This window comes from Epinephelus fuscoguttatus, linkage group LG16 (assembly GCF_011397635.1).
Source record: "Epinephelus fuscoguttatus linkage group LG16, E.fuscoguttatus.final_Chr_v1".
Classification (NCBI taxonomy): Eukaryota; Metazoa; Chordata; class Actinopteri; order Perciformes; family Serranidae; genus Epinephelus; species Epinephelus fuscoguttatus.
This window is the reverse complement of record NC_064767.1, coordinates 22,306,503-22,329,650: the sequence shown is the minus strand read 5'-3', so window position 1 is coordinate 22,329,650 and position 23,148 is coordinate 22,306,503. Positions and strand designations below refer to the sequence as shown.

The 23,148-nt window shown below is 42.1% G+C and overlaps 2 protein-coding genes across 2 annotated transcripts in view; one reads left to right on the top strand and one right to left on the bottom strand.

Annotated features, from left to right (window-relative positions):
- Positions 1-2,691: 2,691 nt before the first annotated feature.
- Positions 2,692-6,226, bottom strand: prdm8 (PR domain containing 8). Its single transcript, XM_049600522.1, has 4 exons — positions 5,810-6,226; positions 4,840-5,059; positions 4,287-4,515; positions 2,692-4,133 (listed from the first exon to the last, which is right to left on the bottom strand). Exons 1-4 carry the CDS (start codon positions 6,001-6,003, stop codon positions 3,049-3,051), a joined length of 1,728 nt encoding a protein of 575 aa, XP_049456479.1. The 5' UTR covers positions 6,004-6,226; the 3' UTR covers positions 2,692-3,048.
- A 1,281-nt stretch (positions 6,227-7,507) lies between these two features.
- The window catches only part of antxr1d (ANTXR cell adhesion molecule 1d), a 29,794-nt gene continuing 14,153 nt past the window's right edge, over positions 7,508-23,148 (top strand). Inside the window, exons 1-9 of the mRNA XM_049599866.1 lie at positions 7,508-7,889; positions 15,164-15,235; positions 15,319-15,390; positions 15,755-15,836; positions 16,416-16,446; positions 16,532-16,605; positions 17,793-17,861; positions 17,953-18,033; positions 18,160-18,220. Of these exons, the coding sequence (XP_049455823.1) occupies positions 7,735-7,889; positions 15,164-15,235; positions 15,319-15,390; positions 15,755-15,836; positions 16,416-16,446; positions 16,532-16,605; positions 17,793-17,861; positions 17,953-18,033; positions 18,160-18,220 (697 nt within the window). The 5' untranslated portion in view covers positions 7,508-7,734. The remainder of the gene's footprint in view (positions 7,890-15,163; positions 15,236-15,318; positions 15,391-15,754; positions 15,837-16,415; positions 16,447-16,531; positions 16,606-17,792; positions 17,862-17,952; positions 18,034-18,159; positions 18,221-23,148) is intronic.

The following is a 23,148-nucleotide window of genomic DNA, read 5'->3' as shown; positions in this document are numbered from 1 at the left end:
AAAAGATTTTCTCTGTTGATCACTGTCAGTAAGGCACAAATCTTCCAGGATTCAATGTCGTACAACTATAAAACAAGAGAACTTAAAAGGAGGGTAAAGACTTGGTATATTAAACCAGTAGTAGGTATAAAATAAAGAGAGACATCTTATCGTTTTAGCTTTTAAGTGTGCCGCTGTTTTACTGTAACATATGATAATGATGATAAGCAGTATCATGACATATTATCTTTAATCCGTGTTTGATGAAGGAGGGAGACAGAAATGTCTGAAATACCAAATGCATGATTCTGTTTTCTCCATTTTGAACAAGTGGCAATGTTCAGCAACGACAAACCTTTTTATGAACGCACCCTTTACGGGGTCTAACCTCCGTTTAAATTATGATGATGACTGTAATTAGGGTTATTATAAATCATGTTTACATTAATAGATGTTTTAGCTTCAGAGCAGGCGGGCCGATTGTAATGAACACATACAGGTTCATTTTTTTTCCTCATTTCCTGACTGATCCATTTTACAGTGTGGACCCACAGTCTGCTATTACAAAGTGAACCCCATGTCAACCGCAATCACAGTCACAGGAGAGTACTTACAATGGTCAATTCCATCCGAGAAAACCGCAGTAGTCTAGGCTCGTGTTCAGAGCCCAGTGCGCCTAAAAGCCAAAACCAAACGAGGCAAATGGGGAACCAAGAACAATATTTGTTTTTCCACATGATGACTGTTCAATTAAAGGAGAGCAATACAGCCATTATTAGACAACAGAGGATTTTCTGTGTCTGGGCTGAAATGGCTCTTTCCTCACATGGTTACTGAGCTCAGAGAACTAATAGTTGTGTTCATTAGGATGTAGCTTTAATAGAGTGACACTGTGCCTCTTAATCACCCATTTAATCATGTGGACCTCTGGGTATTTTATTTAAAAATCTTATTTTTCCCTTTGGAAGCAGGGAAAAATCTACTTTTACCTGTTTCCAAATAACTTTTATTAAGCCAAGAAGTCCATTTAAGCATGGAAACAAATATGAGGTTTTGAAACTTATTGAAAGATTATGAACAAGTTGTAGTGTGTTCTCAAAGCCAATTTTTTGTGGGGCAATTTTTTTCAGTTTTTGTGGAGGTTTCAGTCCCAGTAATAAAACATAATCAGTTTGTGGTATTAAAAAACTGAAGGATAAGCTCTGTTACTCGAATAAAAGTAGATAACAGCAGCCTGGGCGGGTTTACCTCCCCGCTTATGTTACAGAGGGACTGAACAGGGTCGAGTCTTGACTTTCCCATGAACTTCATGCCTTCTTGCCGCCTCATTTACCTGCAACAGAGACGGCTATTTATGTCCATCTGTCGGCAGCCTGACCTGAATGGGACGTAAGGCACTCACTGAGAAACATTAAAATCACAAATTCAAAGGTTTATGTGGACTTCATCCAGGACTGTAGATGAATGATAACCATGAAAGTTTTTTTAAACTAGAACCTGATTTAATTTTTGAGTGGCAGCCTGGAAATCAATCTCTCGCTGTTTTCATTTACTTCAAATTGCATGCTGAAATGTTTGGTGAAGCATCTTAAATGGCATACAGATTTTAAATCTCTGGTTCCCAACCTGGGGGTCCTGAACCCCACTAGGGGTCCCCACAGCTTCACAAGGCGTCACGAGGCCTTCTTGATTTTACAGGGTGTAAAAATACTTTTGAAAAATATATACAGAAGGCCTATACTCGGCATCTCATTCATTCCTGTGGAGAAAAATAAATTAAATTGCGATCTTAAAAGTTCAGATCATTATTCAAAATATAAACTCACAGGATATGGGCACGGTAAAGACCTGGACACATATTCACAGAGCCTTTTCTCTGCTAACAGCCTGGCCTTGCACTAAAAGAAGTATGCAGTAAAACAACCAAAGCGCTAACAGAAGAATGGCCAAGCATCAGTGAGAAAAAAAACATTGAATGTGTCCAAAAAACAGGCCTATAAAGTATGTATGCTTGTTGAAAAAATAAAAATGAAATAATACAGACAGATAATTGTATAAACAGTTCCTATATACATCAGGAAAACTCATCTTTGATGTGAAACTCACAGGACACATTCTGCTGAAATCTCATCCAATCTCTCATTTTAGATAAATTTCTTGCAGTTATGCGTTTGCTATTTGGGGTAATTGTACAGTTTATCAGTTGTTCTGTGCTGTTATTGTAATGCATTGAATATAATATCCATAAAATATGTCACTTAGTAAGGTGTCATCAATTTACTGAATGACAGAAAAGGGGTTCTCTTCAGAAAAAAAGGTTGGGAACCACTGTTTTAAACAACAGTTTTGTCTCATATTGTCCAGCAGTGCATGAGAGCAGACCCAGAACAACATAATGTTAATTTCCTCCAACTGATTCATGCATTTTTCTTACAAATTTCCCCCTGTTGCTAAAGTGAATCCAGCTACACTATCCTGGTGTCATTCGGGACAGTCCAGTCACACAACAAACACATTTCATAGGTGTTCTTTATATTAAATCATCTACAGAGGGAAAAGGAGAGAGAAAAGTTGGTCTCAGTCGCCGCCTGTTGGAGCATACAAAAACTGACACCCAACATGATGATGGAACAAAACACTCAACACGCCTGTTTCATTTTTCATCATTTTAGATTTCAAAGCGAATGTGCAAACACACTCAGTCCACATCTGTCGTACAAACCAGAGCAGAAAAAAGCAGATAAATAAGCGAGGAGATATTTGTAACAATCATGAGCTGTCCTCCAGATCTCTCCGTCTTTCTTCCCTCCTGAGTTCCATAAGGCACAAAAATAATCATCAACCTAACACACACAGGGCTAAAGGACAGACAACAAACTGCAGTGAGATCAGCTTACACGTACCTCTATCGTCATCTAGTGGACAGGCTGTGATGGCCACGTGTGTCCGTTTCGCTATTTTCTTTACAGCTACCTACATTCACTGTTACGCACCAAAGTCTCGCCGTCTAAGCCTGTTAAATACGAGCATCGTTAAAGAAATAAATAATGTTTTTGTCCCTTATTTGTTTTAGTTATGAGAGGTCATGTGTCTGGACAGGTGGTGCCGCTCCCGGAAGTATTCATGGCAAATCGGGCAGGTGAGTTTCTCCTCCCTTCTCCTCCTCACGTGGGACTCCGCAGCGAACTCCTTCTTGTGGTGAGAGCGCATGTGGAAGACGAGGTCGGAGGTCATGCGGAAGGACAGGTTGCATTTGGCGCACCAGTTCTGCACCGACACGCCGAATGAGGTGAAAGTCGGTGGAAGGATCGTGAGAGAAGATGTGGTCTGCAGCTGGACGCCAATGTTCCTGGACCAGTGCTCCGGTGCGTAATGGAAAGCATTGTTCAGTGCAACCGGGGAGGGCACAGTCTGTAAGTCACCGCTCAGGATGTTGGATGCCATTAGATTGTTGTATCCCATAACAGTCCTGGAGGTGAAGGCATCAGTCATCTCCTCTAGGCGGCTAGAGGGGGCTGTTGGAGCGCTGCTGAGATGCGCCTGGGGGTCAACAGGGGAAGTTCTTTTACTCGGTTTGCAGAAAGCGCTTTTCTGCTCGCCCTGACTGTTGGACAGGACCAGAGAAAACGCACTGCTGCTGCTGCTGCTGCTGCTGCTGCTGCTTGAGTGCACACCAGAGCTCTCACCTGCCTCCGACTGTGCGTCCATCCCTCTGCTGTGCGTAAAAGCGTCATTCTTACATCCCAAATGATCCGGTTTGATCTTATCAGCTTTCAGTTTCCCCGCAGAGGAGGATGCATCTCCTGCTGCCTGGTCGTAGCCTTTAATCAGCGGTGTGATATTGTCATCATTTGAAATATTCGTTTTTTCCAACAGGACTGTTTTCCGCACTTTGGGGAAAAGAGTTTCCTCGTATTTCCTTCTCTTGGGAGAAATCTCTGCGTCCTCGCTGCTGCCAGATTTTTTGTGCTCCAAATCTCTGGCGATGTTGTGGAAGTCTGTCACTCGGTGTTGCCTCTTAATTTCCACATGCTTGTGCTCGTAAACCTCTCGGCTCCAGGTGTCAGTTTTTACTTGGGTACACAGGAATCGACAGTGAGCCAGGAAAGGATATTCATTCTTGAAGACCTGGTTACATCTTCCACATTTGAACTCTGTAAGACAAAAAAATCACACCTTGACTATACAGTCAAACCCCAAATATACAAATTTACATCCTCACACAAGTCAGTAAATTTAATGATGCCTACTGTGCTTTCAGGGCCTTATATTAAAGCCCTGCCAGTATCCTGATCTTTCACACTCACCTTCACTTGATCCTCTGCTCATGTCTGTGAAGCCCAGTAGGTGAGACAGCTCCTGGTCGTACCACACCAGCAGCTCTTCCTCCTGCCGTATGTCCCGGATGGTCCGCACATACAGCTGACCCGCCTTCAAAAAGGCCTCTGTGTTCTGCTCCTCTCCGTTGCGCGCAGCCTGCACGAGCCGCAGCCAGGACATCACCAGCGCAGAATTACGCATGGCCTCGGGGTCCACCTGTTGAGAGGAGTCCCTGAGATTTTTATTTGTGTCTTCAATACAAGTGTGCAATTCCTAGAATATTCAATATTTAAATTGATATTCAGCAGGTGAAATCGTTAAAATAATTGAATCCACGTTTTAAAATGTTAGTTCATTGATATAAAACCCAAGACAGCAGCCTTGTGACAAACAAAAAAATGCAGATGGGCAGCATTCAGATATGGCATCATAGCATTAGGAATAAGGGGCATCATATGTTTAAATTCTGTTAAAATTAAAATAACGAACAAACAAATCAAGGTATGAATTCACCAGGCTACAACATCAGCTCCAACTCACCCTGAACACATAGGATTTAGCTCTCTTGTCGCATGATTTTTGCGCTATGAAGGCGATAGTGTCGTAGAAAGTGTTTTGGAGCACACACGGACCAAAGCACGTGCCTACAGGGATGCTGCGCGTAACGACCACACTGGTGTAGAGATCCGCTGGATGCTGGAGGAATTTACTGTCACCGGTCCAGATTGACCGAGGCAGAAAAGTGTGATCCATCGTTAAACTGCAATGAAATACAACGGTTATTATTAGAGAGCAGGAAAACAATAGGTTTGAGTTATTATTTCAAGATGAAGACAAAACAAACGAGGCCTAACTTCATCTTTAAAGGAGAGTAGACTAAATGAGAAGTGTACCAATTAATATATGTTTTTAATTATTGGTTTTGGTCAAACAAAATATAGAGGAACAGCTGAGATATGAAATAAAATACAGGCTGTAGTGGTCTGACATGCCGTGAGCTGATTTGGATTCAGGTGCTCCAAATCCAGGCTGGATAGTCTTGCTTGCAATATTGGAAAAAATAATTTATACAACAGTATTTTATGTTTTTCTTCTAAAATTCAGCGTCCTCATTGTGAAGCGGGCGCAGCCGGTGTCGAGGCAAAATGATTTCTAACGTCCTTTGTCTCAGTTTTTCACTCGGTTTCTCCTTTTGTCTCCCCATCTGCCGTGGAGCCCAACTGCCTCCTCTGTGCGCAGGATAAGTTCAATATGCTTTTTTTTCGTGATTTATCAACAGTATTAACGCACAAAGATTACGACTACTGATTTTTTTTCCTCGCTCTGGTCAGTAAAAAGTATCGCATCGTTTATGTGTTTGTCTTTAAATGTTAGTTGACGCGCAGCATCATGACAGAGTGATGTGGTGCCAATCTCAAAATGCCAGTCTTTTTGGGAAAAAAGGCATTTGAGAGACAGATCGTGCGTGTTTGTGGAGAAAGCAGAAGTGCATTAATAGGGTCGGACTCACCCGCTGGACATGGAGTAGGATGTTGGTGCCGTGTGGCAGCAAGTTGCAGCAGGTGCAGTGGACCTCGGTGACGATGCCTTCTCGTTCCTTGGTGACGAGTTACTTATCCGACTGAATCTTCCTCCGTACTGTCGTCCCTCTCCTCTCCTACTCCCACTTATCCCCTTCAGAGAGCGCACTGGAGCGTGGCGCATTGATATAAACACGTGCGCGCTCACGCACACACACACATACACGCGCGCACACGCCTCGAATTTAGTCCCTTGTCAAATTCTCCCCTGTCTGATTTACAGTCCTGTCAGTGAGGTAGAGAGATATGGGCGCTGGTGAGGAAATACAGTGATGATCTGAACAATAATGCACATTATGGGTGTCTGTAATGGGGTTATTCATCCAATACAGCATGCATGCAGCTGAGCAGTGGACATACTGTGCACTACATATGAACAAGAGTTACATTTTCACCTATAAAACAGTGTACAACAAATTAAATATAATGTGCTCTCTCTTAACTGCGTGTAAGCTGCACAGTTTCCTAAAGCCTTGATCTTAGGGGATCACATCCTGCGGAACAAGACCTCACACACGCCTGTGCCAGCCTGCAGTTAGTCAGATAGAAATCATTATAATGTGTGCAGGGAGCTCTTCTGACATCTTATTGTCTCCTATGGTTTTAAAAGAACAGTCACTCCACTATTTGCACTTTGCGCATCAGATAAACAGAGTATCCAAGTCTATCCACGCTATGTGGGAGAGTTTTTGGTCACATCTCTGGAAACAATAAGTGCAGCTACACGAGAGTTGCACGAGTGGTAGAAGTTGTCCCGACTAATGTGGGCATTTTGGAAATTGCAAAATTGGCCACTGTTACATGACATGATGCAGGGTGGTCTGGGTTTGCCACCGGGCAAATGCATTATTCATAAACTAAATGTTTCTGTCTAATAAGCATTTAATGGATTATTCTGCATCAAAGCTTTGGTTTGGGTAAATGTCCTGGTGGTTATAGAGCCAACTTTCTGTAATGAGGAAGCGGGAACACATGAAAGCCTCCAACTGTCTGGGTAGCTACAGTATGATTACACTATAGGCTGGGAGATGTTTTGTTTCATGTCGGATTTTAGTCGCTTATCGCATTGTATTGTGTTGGGAAGTTTGATGACAATCTCAGGAAGACTCTGAAAAGCTGTCATCATCACATCCTGCCATTGGTCCATTTGCATTCAGGCCTATAATTTCTGTCTTTGCAGTTCTACTGTTGTTCATTTGAGAGCGAAATGTCTGAGACAGCATGCATGGATCAAAAATTTAAGTATTGATCATTAAAAGCAAACTTATCTTAACTAATCGACCTGCCTGTTTGATTTGACAAATTCAAAATAATCATAAAGCAAAAGCAAAAAAAATGAGTAGAAATGTTGCATCATATGAATTGAATCATTTGAATTAATCAAGTCTAAAAAAAAATTTTTTTAAAAAGAATAATACATTTGATTTATAATCCTCTAATCCTGTTTCATAAACAAAAAAGATAGGATGTTTGTTCCCATTCTCAAACAGTCTGTCATTTTGCGTAACACCACCCAGACAGATAATCTGCTTCCTATTTCTCATGATTTGTGTTACTTTTTTTTCTGTGTAAAAGTGGAGTTTTGTGTCTCTCCTCGGGTGTCGCTCCTCTCCTCCATCCTGCCCTGCTCCACTGCTTTTTTTTCCTCTTCCTCAGCTGAAAGAGAAGAGTTGGGAGAGCCCGGCTTCAACTGAACACGACTCCTGTGGGCTGAATGCGCCCAACCTAACAGGACGGAACAGCCAGAAAACAGCGCGTTATACACACGCACTCGACCCAGAAACAGCTGATAGAGAGAAAATGTGAAGATCTGTAGTTGTCACAGTGCTGGAGTAGTCAACAGTACCCGGGAAAGATGGCGAGGACACAGACTCGCATGTTCCTCGCCTTGGCTTTGCTGGGAATTTTCTTCCTCGATGTCTCGGTGAAAGGGGAGCTGCAGGGAGAGCAACAGGAGGAGGAGGAGAGGTCCTGTCAGGGAGCCTTCGACCTCTATTTTGTCCTGGACAAGTGAGTGTCCGATATTATTTACGGCTTTGTTACTTTCCCATCGCTGCGCATTGCCATGCAACCGCCCAGTTGTTTGGAAACGCGGAGCGCATCAGTCAGATTCAGGCTCTGTTGTTGTGGCGGCACTAAAGAAAAGTCACCTACAAGTTTGAAGTTGTAAATTCAGAAGTCCGGCCTTCATCAGTTTGACCTTTGTATCATAAAATCACTCCTAATTAAGGGCAGTTTCTTGTTTAATGGAACACAGAAACCACGTTCAAAGCCATTTCAACTCTTGTTGTTTATCTTTAAGTGTCTTTTCGCGCATGTTTATAGCACTGTATTTGAAGAAGGAGGAATATTGCGGACATTAGGGCATGCTTTTCTTTTCTTTTCGTCCGGTTCAAATTGGAGAGGCAAACAGACTGAGTTTTTACCCACGGGATGTGGGCAGGGCGAGCAGGATGGATAGAGTTTCAGGCTGATGACGCCTGCGGACACAGCTGCAGCAGCTGCCCCACAGCGGTGCTATGTGGCCTGGTGATCCTTTAAACCGGTGGTTCTCAACCTTTTCCACGCCAAGGACCCCCTAAATTGAATCAGATTTGGTCATGGACCCCCATTTGATACGATATGTCTTCAGGGACCATGCATCTGAGAAGATTTGGGTTGTTAAATATGACTAAGAGCAGTTGATGTAACAATGCAGGATATGAAACCTGTCATCAGAATAGTCATTCATGACTCTTACTCATATTGGACTCACTTCTAGCGAAAACTAAAAATAAACTGTTCCTTATATTTCTGGGGCCCCACTGGAAGTCCCTCAAGGACCTGGTTGAGAACCACTGTTCTTCTCTCCATCTACTAGGCTGATTGTATCCTGAAGCGGCCATGCTCAGTGACTAGAAGAGGGGCCCATTCTTAATTGTTTTTCTGTTGAAATCTGATTAGGTTAATGTTTTTATGGAACAAAAACACCATAAAACATGTATATTGGCACCACTTCCAGAAGTATGTTTTATAAGTTGTGACTAATGATGTTATCACAGGTTTACAAGCTATGTATTAACGCTTTATCCATCAGTTTTATAGCCGTTTGTAAGGACAACATTTGGGTTGCCAAGTTATGACAAGTATCCTCCTCCAGCTCCTCCGCCTCTGTAATTTAGTGCACGTAGACACCTGCAATGGACAAGTCAGATTCAGGATGTGATGTATTTACTCTAGACCTACCAGTGCTGGTATGGTGTACAAAAATAGTATAAAACGTCAACACAAAGGTAAACAACCAGAATAGATCTTCAATACAAAGTGAGTCATTTCAACCACTGACCCTCCAGAAAAAAAATAGTTTCAGTTTAAGTCCCCTTTTAAAAGTATGTCTCATAAGCTGCACTGTATATAAAAGTGATGCAGCTGCATCCTTAGAAATGAACATTTATTTATTTTTTTTAAGTATTTTGGGCATGTTTGTCTTCATTTGTTAGAAGTCAGTAGACAGGAAATGAGGAACGAGAGAGCGAGGATGACAAAGGTCCCCAGCATTCTTTGAACCAGAGACCTTGCCGTTACTTCCATGTCTTGGACCTCCAGGATATAAAGACGCCTGGGACCCTGTTTCCAACATTAATACCAACTCTTAGACTAACCCTACATTAGTCTTTAAATATCTGTTTGCCATTTGAAACACACTACCGCCTGTCCTGAAGCTTTTTGGTGGCACAAGGAAGGCACATTAGGCCAGCTCAAAGCCCCAACAAACATATCTAACGATCAAATCTCATAATAGTTAGATTTTTCAGGCTACATGATCACTGAGAATGTCTTTGTCACCTTTCTTGGCTGTGCACGCCTGTGACTATTCCAGTAGTTATCCATGTGTGATGGTATCTCTGTGGCCTCAGACTGTGCTGCTGTTCATAGCTGCTCAGACGTTATAATTGGCATTTTTGGCGTTCCTTGGCTCCAGCTGCAAGGTGAGATTAAATGTGGATACAGAAAGATCAGACATGTCAAAACGTGCTAAGTGAGCGAAGAGACAGAGGGATAGAATGTCGACTAAAACAGCGAAAGGTACGGTTAAATTTGTTGCCTCGATTGTGCAGAGGAATAACAGGTTAAGATGTCAAAAGAATGAGAGCAGTGATTTAGTGGTGAAGCAGTTAAACACTGTGGTATCTGTGTATATCGTTTGGGAGTACGGTGAGGTAATGGTTTGAGTAAAAGGTCGCCGTATGTCCTTGGTTGCCCTATGTGCACCATCTATGAGCTGGACACGTTGAGTGACATTTTACTTTGGTTTCGACACATTTGATGATCTTTCGGATGTCCACGGTGAACATCTGTCAGCCGCTCTTCAGTCTTTACCCTTTGCTTCAGAAAGATTCAGGGGAGCCTGGGGAGCATGGCATGTCACGCACGGCCAAGTCTGTGGTACGCCTCTGTTTGTTTGACTGTCTGGACCTGCATGCTTCAGCAAGCCTTCAGGAAGCTTCTGCTCTTTTTTTTTCCCCGGGATGGCACCGACTTGTTGGGTGTTTTCCACATCTTAAATGCCACACAGTAACCTAATCTAATCTCCAGTGATAGAGAACAGAGCCAAATCACGCAAAAGGGATGTTTTTACGCTTCTGCACTGATCCTCACCTCCTCACTGTTTGTCGTACTCACATGTTTGGCTTCACCTTCCACAGGGTTATGAGGCATGCTGGGTAGAATATGTGTGTGCTCCACTGGATGCATCTCAGCACACAAAATGAACATTAGAAAACATTCCTGCACTCCATGTCTGACCCACACCAAATACCAGGCTGCATTTTTCCTCTCTATCTGGTTGCCCACAAATAGAATAATAGGTGTTGTGTTATATGGCTGGGTTCTGAACAAGGATTTGTTTTCACTGGTCCATATACTTGCAGGCAAAAGGAAATCCTGCCCGTATATTATGCAGAGTTAGGAATGAAGGTAGAAAGGTGAGGACAAATGGACACTGGCAGTGATTTAGATCTGTAGCTCTCTGATAAAAGTAGCAAAGATAAGTTTACAGAACATGAACTGACTGAAGTTTGTTTTTCATTTGTTAAGAATGAGAACTTTCCTCTTGCAGTATTTAAAAGCAATTAAATTCATTCATACAGTGTCTGGAGGGAATGTTTTTATTAGTGACTAGTCTCTCAGTTATTTTCCTGATTAATTAAATAACATTTCATTCCCTTAAAATGTCAGAAAATAATGAAAAATGCACAGAGCCAAGGGGTAATCAGTCCCTCCAGGAGTTGGTGGTTGATTTTCTTGTTTGTTTTTTTGTATTGTTGCTGACTACTATGCCCGATTCCACTGACATTTTTCTAAACAAAAAAAAAAAAAAAAAATGCATGTGATGCATGTTATGTTGTTAGGCATTTTTGCAATTAAATTACAGGAGCAGGTTGAAAATTGCAAAAATATATGCAGTTTTTTGTGTATAATCCAAGGGTGTCAAAGTCATTTTAGTTCAATGGCCACATACAGCCCAATATGATCTCAGATGGGCCGGACCAATAAAATAAGTACCATCAGCTCCAGTATTTTCCTTTTTGTGTGTGTGTGTGTGTGTGTGTGTGTGTGTGTGTGTGTGTGTGTGTGTGTGTGTGTGTGTGTGTGTGTGTAAAGAATTACACTCTGTAGATGTTCATTCCTTTATAAAACAGATGAACAGCCTGAGATGTCTTAAGAAAAACAAGTTCAGTTTCAACAGTATGTCTTAGTTTTTCCACACTCAGTCAGTCTACATCTCACTTCTCACTGTCATTACATGTGCATTTATCCATACATTTCCTGATACAGATTCTTTTGTACTGAAGCTGCTGATTGACAATATTTTGCACAATGTTCAGTATCTTTAAACATGGTCACAGTAAGTATTCATTGTTATATCAGTGAACTGTACTCTGGTCAGGATGAAAAAGCCTCTGACACAGAATTGTTGAACTTGCTCTGAAACCTGGCACCTCTTAGTGTAGTTGTCTGGATTGGACCCTCAGGCGGGTCAGTTCTGGCCACCAGGCGTTTGACACCCCTGGTATAATCATTAAATTAAGGGCAATTTTTCTAAGTCTGTGGTTTATACACTAACGTTAGCACTGTGGATGTAACAGCCCCTGTTTTGGTGATTTGGCTTGTCTGTTGTCTGTGCATTTTAGCCATTCTCCAGCGATGTTTTGCAGTGGAAATGTGTTTATCAGTGATTTTTATTTGTATTCCACCACAATGTTGCAAGTGATGCAAAACCCCCGCTTTCATGCAGATCATCAGGGAATTGCCTTGCACGGTCTTTAGCAGTAATTTTTGTTGGTAAATGTGAGAGGTTATTTCTACATTTTCACAACCAGGAACAAGGAAGTGATTCTGGTGTGTGGTGGGGCTGCTGTGATCGGTGAAACTCAGGGGAAACTACTATGATTGGTCTAATTTGTAGAAATGTTGCAGTGATTGAAAAAAATTGAAAGGTTGCACCAAATTCAGAGAGACTGATTGAATTTGCTTCTATTGTTGAATCCATTTTTTTTTTGTTTTATCTGAACAAAAGTCCAAAACCTAAAGACATAATACAGACAGCAAATATTTACATTTAAGAAGCTGCATGATTGACTGCAATAAAACTTCTACCCATTAATTTCTGATCAATTAATTAGCTGAACAAAGAGGGCTTATAATACTACTCAGGTCAACTCCTCCTCAGTCATTCATTCACATATAAATATAGACTGGCGTTGGATCCATTTGCTGCACTCTGTTTGAGGAAGAGAACACTTTAAGGACTGGTAAACATGTTTTACTTTAGCAGTGTTTTAAGATGCCTTCTGTCCTGTTCACTGGATTAAAACTGAGCTTATGTTGTGTGCCAGTAAACTCTGTGACTCTTAGGATGAGATAAATATTTTTTCAAACTGGGAGAGTCGTTCCCCCAGGAGACTCCTCCAGGATCAGGGCTTTTATCATGGCCCTCCCTTCCAGGGGAAAGGATAAGTGGAGCAGGAAGCAACTGGTTAAATGAGAGGTACAAAAGAGCCATAGTGAGTCTAACCAGCTCAGACATTCACTATGTTTATGACTTTATCACACACACACACACACACACACACACACACACACACACACACACACACACACACAGAGCCCTGCCTTTTGCTGTGCGATGTTGCCTCCCTCAATGGACACTCACCACATACAGTCTGACACTCACACCCACTCACACTCACATTTACCCCCCGCCGAGTGTTACTTCTGCGTCCCTCTGTTGCTCATGTCACAGTCTTTTCACTCTGCAGACCTCCAACCTGTTGTTAGACTGGCTCTGCTCACTGGGACCATCTGTTCCCCCTCACACACTCACACTCACACACACAATCACATAAACACAAATACTAAAGGCTACACAAGCGGACACACACAGGCCAGCTGCCTGCTTCATGGTTCCTGCTAGAGGCGGACTGCTACATCTGTCCCTGTCTAACCTCAACCCTCTGGCCCAGCAGCAATTAGCCCCCATTAGCAGCCCCCTGGGATTGGGCTTCATTAAGGACACTGTCATGTACGCAGCAGCATCTAGCAGGCTAACCAGCAGCTTTCACTGCTCACAGGTTACAGTCCGAACTAATGGAATGTGACTGAGTGGCCAGAGGAATGTCCTCGAATGAGGAGCAGATAAACTGTCACGGTTGTTCCTGAAACATATAGTGGCCATTAAATCCAGTCTGTACATACTTGCACGCAAAACCTACACTACCTTTGAATCCTACCATTTGTTTTCTGAAGCTAAGGTGGGGCTCGAAAATTTCATTAAGGTATAGATTATGCAGCTCAGTCTCCTGGATGAAATGTTGGCTTTGTACATTTCTGCAAACCACAGTTATGTTACACTCACATGTTTCATACCAATGATGTCGTTCAAATTTTATTTTTATGAGCTGAGGTCATCATCAGAAGGAGGAGGGGGTGGTGGATGGCATGACACCTAGGGGGGGGACGGCTGCCAAGCAGCAGACCGCTGTTATACACCAACAAAAGCGGGATTTTTTAATGAGAGGCGGAGACATTTCCAGCTGTGACCAAACTGGGTATGTTGAGTCTGAACATGATCGTTTCCGTCCCCCTTACCAAATGGGTTTTGTGACTAAGCCTGTAACCACATTAACCACGGTGTTGTCACAAAATGAAATTTGAATTTAAATCACAAAGAAATGTAAAGTTTCAACATATCGAAATGTAACATATCTGGGGTTTGCAGAAACGTACAATGTCAACTGAAGTACAGCATGCTAACATACTCTCTGGGTTTGAGCTAAATACTCGGATGACACAAGAATGTGGTAACAATAATGCATTTTTTTAAGCACACGTATCATCAGGGGGACCCGGTAGCTAAATGGTCAGAGTGGGCATTCTAGGTACAAAGGCATTTTCTTTGCCTCAGCAGTCGTGGGTTCGATTAGCTGTGTTCAATCTCTTACTCTTGTGATCAAAAAGGATCTAGAGCTCAATCCTGAGAAAATAAAAACCCATTTCCAGTTTAAACCCAACCCAAATTTGGTTTAAACTCTGCCCATTCCGAGTACAGATATGGATACCGACTGTGTACTGGCTCATCCCCAGTACTCACACTGTTGATGAGGGTGTAAGTATGCTAACACTAGCTAACTAGCACTGAACACAAGAGTACAGTCAAAGCTAATGACTGTCATTAGTTTTAAAAGTACTGGTCTCATAAACCAAGTATTTGGACAAATCAAAATTCTGACCGGATGATGGCACTAGATGAAAGTTTAGGATCCACAAAGTTATTACAGATCATCTTGTGGCGGACATGAATGTCTGAAATTTTATGGCAATCCATCTAAAAGAAACATTTCACTCAGGACCACAAAAGTTGACCTCGTGTCACAACAAGATGATAGGTCAGTAGGCTTCATCCTCGTGAGAATGTCTACAAAATTTCATGGCAATCCATCCAAAGGTTTTTGAGATAATTTAGTCTGGACCAAAGTGTCTGACAGACCAGCATTGCGCTCTCTAGCATGGATAAAAAGCGCCGTAGTATCACTGTCAGTTTTGTTTTGAGCTTATCAAATGAAAAACATTTACATTTTCGAATGAATAAGCCCAAACCCCCTGTGAGTTCTGGGCATGTTTCTCAGTAATGCTGCATTTAATTAAATTAAATTAAATTGAATTGGCTGTGGCTGATGATAATTAGTCATCTGTGGCAACATCCCACTGTTTCCTTATAAGGTTGTGTTTTTGTTGTTTTTCAGATCTGGAAGTGTGAAGAATCACTGGATAGAGATTTACTCCTTTGTGGAGCAGCTGGCAGAGAAGTTTATCAGGTACTCGCCAGATTAGTCATTCAAGAATTTGGGTGTTTTTCTGTTTTTGTCTGTTTTAATGTAAAACAACTGTGTGTTTGCAGCCCCATGCTGCGAATGTCCTTCATTGTCTTCTCCACACGAGGAAACATCATCCTGAAATTGACGGAGAACAGGTGAGACACACACCTGTACTGTCACTGTCTGGGTTTGCACTACACTTCCAGACATGTCCCTTCTTGTTGTTTCTATCTTTGGTTTTCCAGACCTCTCTTAACATATTTTCCCACAACTCAGAATTTAACTGCTTTACAAATCTTATCCAGTTTTAAGCAACCTACTAACACAAAGCATTGCATTCAGTCAACTGAGGATGACTTTGGCTGAGGACTGGATACTACCTGAGCCACACAATTACTTTCCAACTAAAATCATTCTCCCTCTTTCTAACTTCAGCATTGTAAATATTTCTTTGTCTTATCCTAAGAGCAGCTTTCTTCCAGTGTATTTTATCAAGGACTCTGTCTGTTTACTCTACAGGGAAGCCATCACTGGAGGCTTAACAGCTCTGAGAAGAGTTATCCCCGGAGGAGACACATTTATGAACTTAGGCCTGGAGATGGTAAAGATGAGGCTGAGAACCCAACACGTTGGCAAAGCCAGCCCCAAATCTCACAAGCTTAGTCCTCGCTACAAGATTTTATTCTGGAAAATATTCACTGAGGATTAACTGAGCCTGGCAGCTGGAACCAGGGCCAATTAGATTAGCACTGTATGAGGAGTGGCTCGGATCATGAATGACTTGCTGCTTCTTGAAACTGCTGAGCTTTCTGAATGATTGTTTAAGTGAAGCACTGCAAGATAAAGCATGATTCCACACTCCCATGTGGCCTATTTCTCATTTTCAATTCAGTCAGCAACATGTTTTGGTGGTTTTAATTTTAACAACATTTCCAGATGACATCTTAGTTTGAAAATATAAAACAAAGATTAATCAGGTGTGGGAAGGGTTCATGTTGACGTCCTGAGTGAGGAGCCTCGCCAGACCACACTGAACAAAGTGACATTTGTGAGCTGGCTTTCTGGCAATATCAGCACACTTCAAACCAGTGCAGATGATTGTAATCTCTCACACTTGTTTTATTTTTAGTTAATTTAACTGGTTCGTAATCTTGACTATTTAACTACTTTGTGATTGCAGGCTAATGCACAGATATACCAAGAGAAGCACGGTAAGCTCTGTCTAATATGTTGATTGCATTTGCCTACATTTAGTGTGTTGCTTCAGAGAACATTAGAGAGTTTTGTGTTCTGCAGGGACAGCCAGCGTTATCATCGCTCTGACGGACGGAGAGCTGAATGAGTGGCAGTTTGACACAGCTCAGCGAGAGGTAAGATGGGTTATAAAGTAGAGGGGCGTCTGAAATGGATAGACAAAATAATGTGAACACTTGATGAGAAAGGACTGGAATGACTTGCAAACATTGTCCCAGGGGTGAGTCTTGTTACTGTAGGTAGCAACTTTTTGTTTACTGTGCTCTGTACTTTGTGAGATTTGTAATTTTTAAAACTGTTTCCCTTCATATATTAAATAATTTCACTGTTTATTTTTGGTGCACCTGCAATGAAGTTAATGACTCACCCTCTTTGGTGCTCCATTGATCGTTTTACATTACTTTAATGATTTAACTTTGAGTACCACACTGAACACGTGGTAAATCTATTTTTTAGTTGCCAAATACATTTTTGGTTAAAAAAAAATAAAATTAAAAAAAAACATGGACTGGCCAGCTCACTCACAGGCAGGCAGTCCAAAAAATGCATCCAATGCACTCTGACTGTAGTTAACAGTCCTTTATTAATACATGGATAGCTGAAATCCGTGAGCTAGAGTCTTCATCAGGGTGTAACATGCATTGGAAAGAGGTGTGCAATTTAAGAGCTCATGTGAGGGCCATGTGACACAGGTCACATGATATATTGGTGTAGCCTTACTAGACAAAAAAAACACATTGACAGACATGAAAATGATATAATTGTATACTTAAATTAATGAACATATTTAGTAACAAGAAAAAAAGGTTCAATGCCAAATAAATGAAAAGGAAACAACAGTGAAATAAAGTAAAAATTGTTATATATTGTGACATATCTACACATAAAGTGGCAGAAATTGAAAAGCACATGAGCTCTTAAATTGCACACCTGTTTCTGATACATTTTACACCCTGATGAAGACTCACTAGTCGTAACACGTTCGTTATCCAAAGGATTTTTAACTACCATCAGAGTGCCTCGGATGCATTTTTGGACTGCCTGCCTATGATATGGAGTGAGCTGGCCAGTTGTTTTTTTTAAGTGAATCTTTGCCCCATCCTTGAAGAGCACCTGATTTTGCTACACTATGCTATGCTACATCAGAGCTAATGTGCTTCATGTCATCTAGCTCCTGTGTACAATTTCTACCATGAGGACTGAGAGGGTCTGATGTGTTTTCGGGAGATTTATTTGCCTCCAAGAGCCGACCAAAGTCTTTTAAGGCTCACTGCATTTTGGTTTATTTGTTCTGTTTTTGCAGGCTCAGAGAGCAAGGTCCATGGGAGCCATTGTTTACTGCGTAGGGGTCAAAGAGTTCAATCAGACGCAGGTAGGATCCGCAGCAGGATATTGAAGATGCTGCGAATACGTAGAAAAGCAAATAACATTTTTTTTCTTGCTGTGTCTGTTTGTTTTTCTAGCTTGCAACTATTGCAGACACCATGGAGCATGTGTTTCCTGTATGGGGAGGCTTCCAAGCTCTGAGAGGAATCATTGACTCGGTATGACACATACTGTACTGTACATACCACATCTATACAGATACACACTCATTCACACGCACAGATTAACACAATTATATTATTATTAAATTGCCTTGTGCATTGCCTGTGTTTTTCTTCTCTCAGATCATCAAGAGGTCCTGCATTGAGATTCTAGCAGCAGAGCCGTCCAGTGTGTGTGCAGGAGGTAAGAGGTGTGAGGTGCAAGGGCTTCCCCTCCTTGTTAAGGACCGGGGCAGTCACGGTGTGCGATTGTGTCAGATGACAGTCATCTAAAGCCTCTGGAGTGGAACATGAGGTTGAGTAATCGCATGGACGCTTATGACCGCGGAGTGACAGAGAGCGTATTGTCATTCACGGCCGGGGGAAATTAGCATAGCCGCTTCAGCACAGCGTGTGTGCAAAAAGGAGAAGAGGGGGGGACGGATGTTGGTCAAAGGAATTAGCCGTGAATCTTTAAGCATGGCTGCTTCTCTGGCCTAGTTTGCCACATCGTATATATTAAATTGCTGTTTCATCCCTGTCCTCCTTCTCACCTCTTCCTCCATGTCCAGCTCTTCTGCTTCTGGACAGCAGCTTCAGGAAGTAAGAAACAGGATTACAGCTAAGAGAGGGAGCTGTTATGTGCAGTAGCCAGCAGGATGGATGGGCTTTGACATGACCTTATTAGGACTCACTTAAGAGAGTGCATTTGCAGCAGTGCTACCAGGGCGACCAATGGAGATTAGCATCCATTATAGGGTATGAAGGACAGGAAAGGATATGGAGAGGAGGGGAGAGGATTTTTAGAGCAATGAAAATGTTGCCTTTAAAGGACAAATATGAGGAAGGAATAATCAAGACTCACAGTAGTACCCATGTGATAATTACTGGTCTGTTGAAAGAGCCTGAGTGTGTCACTCGACATGTGCCCAAATATCCTGCAACAGCCTCATTTATTATTCGATTGATGAACAGCCTAATGGTCAGTGAACTAAGAAACTGAGGACCCACTTTAGCCAAAGCCGATTCTGGTCTAATTAACTAATGGCAAGAACTGTAATGGGCTGATGCGTATAGTGTGCTGCCTTTGTTGTAACATGATGTGTATGAATAATATACAACTCTTATTTTAGACATCAAATAATCAGAGCCAGAACTGTCTTGCAGTGTGCCAGTGCTGGAGACTGACCCCATCGACACTATGTGTTGTTTGTATTTCTTTAAACAAGGTTAGCCCAGGTTGCAGAAAGGAGGCCCTTGGAATATAAATATCAGGAGGAATATGGGGTGGCATTAAAATGGCGAAAATCCCCACAAAAGAAAATGCTGCGTAAAACATTAAAAGACATTTTAGCCAAGCAGCAACCTCCAGGGCTGACAAATGAAGCCAACACAGAAGTGCCAAAAACTGCAGTTCCTCTAATGGCCACTTGGAGCTGGCTCCAAAGTGAATCAATCCCCATAGATACCAGTGTTAAAATAACAAATTTTACAGTAGAAATAAACATGTTTACAGCCAAAATGCTGAACTCAAGGCTTCAAAACAGGAGTCCACCAGGTCCCTAGGAACGCCACTCAGCTTTGCTTCCATGTTTTTTCCAGTGGTCACTCACAGTATTGCAGTGAAAAAATCCCCTGCAGCCCAAAAAGTGTTTCCGCCCTAGACTACGATTGCAAAAGAGATGTCTGTAAAACTGTTAACAGGACACCTCAAACTGCAATCAAGGTCAATAATGACTCTTTCTATTATGAATTTTTGATCCATGAGGTTTTATTTGTTAAACAATCCTCAAACCGAGAAAAGCGATTTAAAAATTTGTGGCACCATCACAATGTCTCTCAAAGTCTATGACCCAAGGGGGAACTTGCAGGCGTGGCCAGTGGGAAAAACACTACTGCGCATATTCAGTGAGCTGCATATTGTGGAAGTAAACCCGAAAGCTAGAAACTTTTTTTGGCATATGCACCAGGCATGCAGTTCCACTGAACTGAATAAGGTGTCATCATCCGGTATCTATTTATTATCATAAATCTATGTAGTCCATAAACCAATGGGTGACATCATGGTAGCTACATCCATTATTTTGGACAGGCTATGATTTTAGCGTGTAGGTTGCTAGCCCAGAGGATGATGTTTCACACACCTGGAAATAGGTATGGCTTTGCACGACTAGTTTCATGTAGCGACACGATGGGGATTTTGAAAACGGTAACATGCAGAAAGCAGAAGGGGAGGTAAATCCCCTCTCAAATAAACGGCCAATGGCAGGCTTATATCCACAATCTACATCCTGTAAGCCAGACTAGACATCTAATGCTTACGTTTTACACTTATTGTTGGCTTTAAATTGTCCTGTGGAGAAATAACTGGTACGTCTGTCCCTGCCTCAAAGCTTATTCTTGCAGTATAATGTGATATAATGTTACTGGCAAGCATTTAGAAAGAGGATGCTTGTATTTGGAACATCAAGATTGTGGACATGATTCCTTTAGAGGTCTGAATATAACCATCTACCCACATCCATCCATCCTGCATTTACATATAAGTACACACTGACATATTGCATAGGTATTGTGACAGTCTTGCTCTCTGTCTTTCTCTGTGCCTGCATGTAGTCACATACCATACATGCTTTACACCAACACACACGTAAAGATGTCCTTTAGTCAGCACACACACACACGCACATACACACACACAAACACACACATCCAAAAGCACATGTACACACATGTCCCTCACATTGATGTGAAGTGACCAGACCGAGCTGCCTGCAAACAGGCCATCAGACTGGACAGTGAACGTTGGGCCACACTATCAGACATGACAGCACTGATTCCCCACACACACATACACACACACACACTGAGAGGACAGTGAGAGTTGGGCCTTAGATCTAACATGACAGCAGGGATTGCTGCTTTCATTAACGTCTGACCCTTTCCTCCCCGTTGTTCCGTTCTCCTTTGCCCCTCCCTGCCCTTCACTGTCCCGTCGCACTAACGTGATTGAAGAGCCGCCGTTCGGACAAGCCCGTAGCCCATTTTCTCCACGTGAACAAGACACACATGCATGTACGTGTGTATAGTCGCACACATTCATACACATCTAATCCTTGTCAAACGCTCAGGTGTGGATGTAAATGGACATGTGGCCACGGAGGCAGGCAGAGAGCAGAGAGCAGAGAACAGAAGCATATGTGTTGAACATGTCGGCAGGGCACCACCAGTCTGTGCCCACCATGTGTCTGACAGCACTGACCTTTTAGTGTGTGTTTGTGTCATAGTGTGTTCAGATTTTGTTGTTTTGTACCCATCAGTGATTAGTAAGATTAGATGGATAAAACATCTGTGGAAAAATCGATACATCATAATTGACAATGGTAATTTCTAGCAAACATTTTGGTCGGGAAGTATTCAGGATGACTCAGGATTTAATATTTGAATGAATAAAACCATTCTCTGCTAAATGTTAAGCGGTTACATGTAGTTATAAAGCAATGCACTACTTAATGACTGAGGAAAAAAAACACAATTTTCTATTTCATTTTCTACTTTTAAAAGAGAGGACAATAATCAGACTTAAAATTAGACAGTTGTCATATGAATAATATCTGCCATGTACCATTTCCAAGTTGTGTGTTTTTGTGTGTGTGCACATGCGTCCTGTCACAGTGCAGCTCATGCTGTTTGATGGTAACATTGTGTGAAAGGGAGATGACTGCTAAAGCAGCCAAGGCACTGAGCATTAGGAATGATTAGTTCTAAGACCTCCAATTACATTGCACATTGTTGTGGCTGCAAACCACATAAACCATCAGTTTATGTGAAAATTAATACAATGCAAGTTTTATATGATTATATTATATAGATGTAATTTATTGTTCTGATTGTTGCAGCTGTGTTTTATAGTAAAATTGGGGCAGGAGGAGGGAGAAGACACGGGGCATTGGGAACAGTAAATGATGAGGCTGTCTGTAATAAGATGTGCGGTTAATCGGGTGGTGTGTGTGTTTGTGTGTGTGTGTGTGTGTGTATACACATGGAGAATCTGAGTCTGGCTGAGGAAATGACATGAGCAGTACTGACAAGTTGCAAGTCATTGAACATCTGTAAATAAGCGCGCACACACAGATAGACACAGTTGTATGAGGTCATCTGTGCACAGTTGCAGAATATCAGAAATTTCACTTACAGAAGATTTTATCTTTTTGAGGCTGCACTGTCTGTACAAACTAAGATGCAGCATGTTCAGCTGTGTTTATTATCTTTATTATATGTGTAATATATACCCCTGTTTTGCGAGAGCTTGACTTCCATCTGCCTGCTAGATCACCACTTTTCCTCCTGGATCTTCTCCAACAACAAATCTGCACTCTAACATTTTAACAGCATCTGTAAACACGCAGAGATGTGCAGGCAAATGTAAAGTGCTGTTTGTTTTCTCCACTCAGCTCTGCCTCTGTTTGTGTATCTGTATTTACGGCTTTTCATAGCAGCCTGTCTGACCTTTAAGGGAACACTGTCACATACACACCCGGTGATGTTTTTATCCAGTGATCTTCACGCTGGAGCTTTAAATGTTAAAGGTGTGGCAAACGTTCACTTCTGTTAGCCTGGATAATGCTAGAGGAAAGCTCGGTGGACAGCCAGAGACCACACACACACACACACACACATGTCCACATTCACATGCATGCACACATTCATGCATGCACATACTGAACACATGCACATGCACACATACAGTATGTACACTACGTTGCATACAGATGCACACAGACATGTGTTAATGGTGCCATAGGTAAGGTCAGACCTACTGTGACAGTGCTGTGCTGTTGTCAGCCCTGCAGGCATGTTTTTAAGCAAGTGTTTTTTTCCCGCTCTCTAACATATGCTGGGTAGCAGCCACATAGACACTACAGCATATGCTGGCAAGCCTCTGTCAGTGCGCTTTAACAGCGCCTGAGGGAAACTAAAGGTCAGCAACACGCACACACACACACACACACACACAAATGCGCACACACTTCCTGGCTACTGCACAGCACATATTTGTGAATAGCAGCACTTTTAGCATTAGCACCATCTGAGCTTATTATGGCCTTTCCACACATACACACATGGGCACAC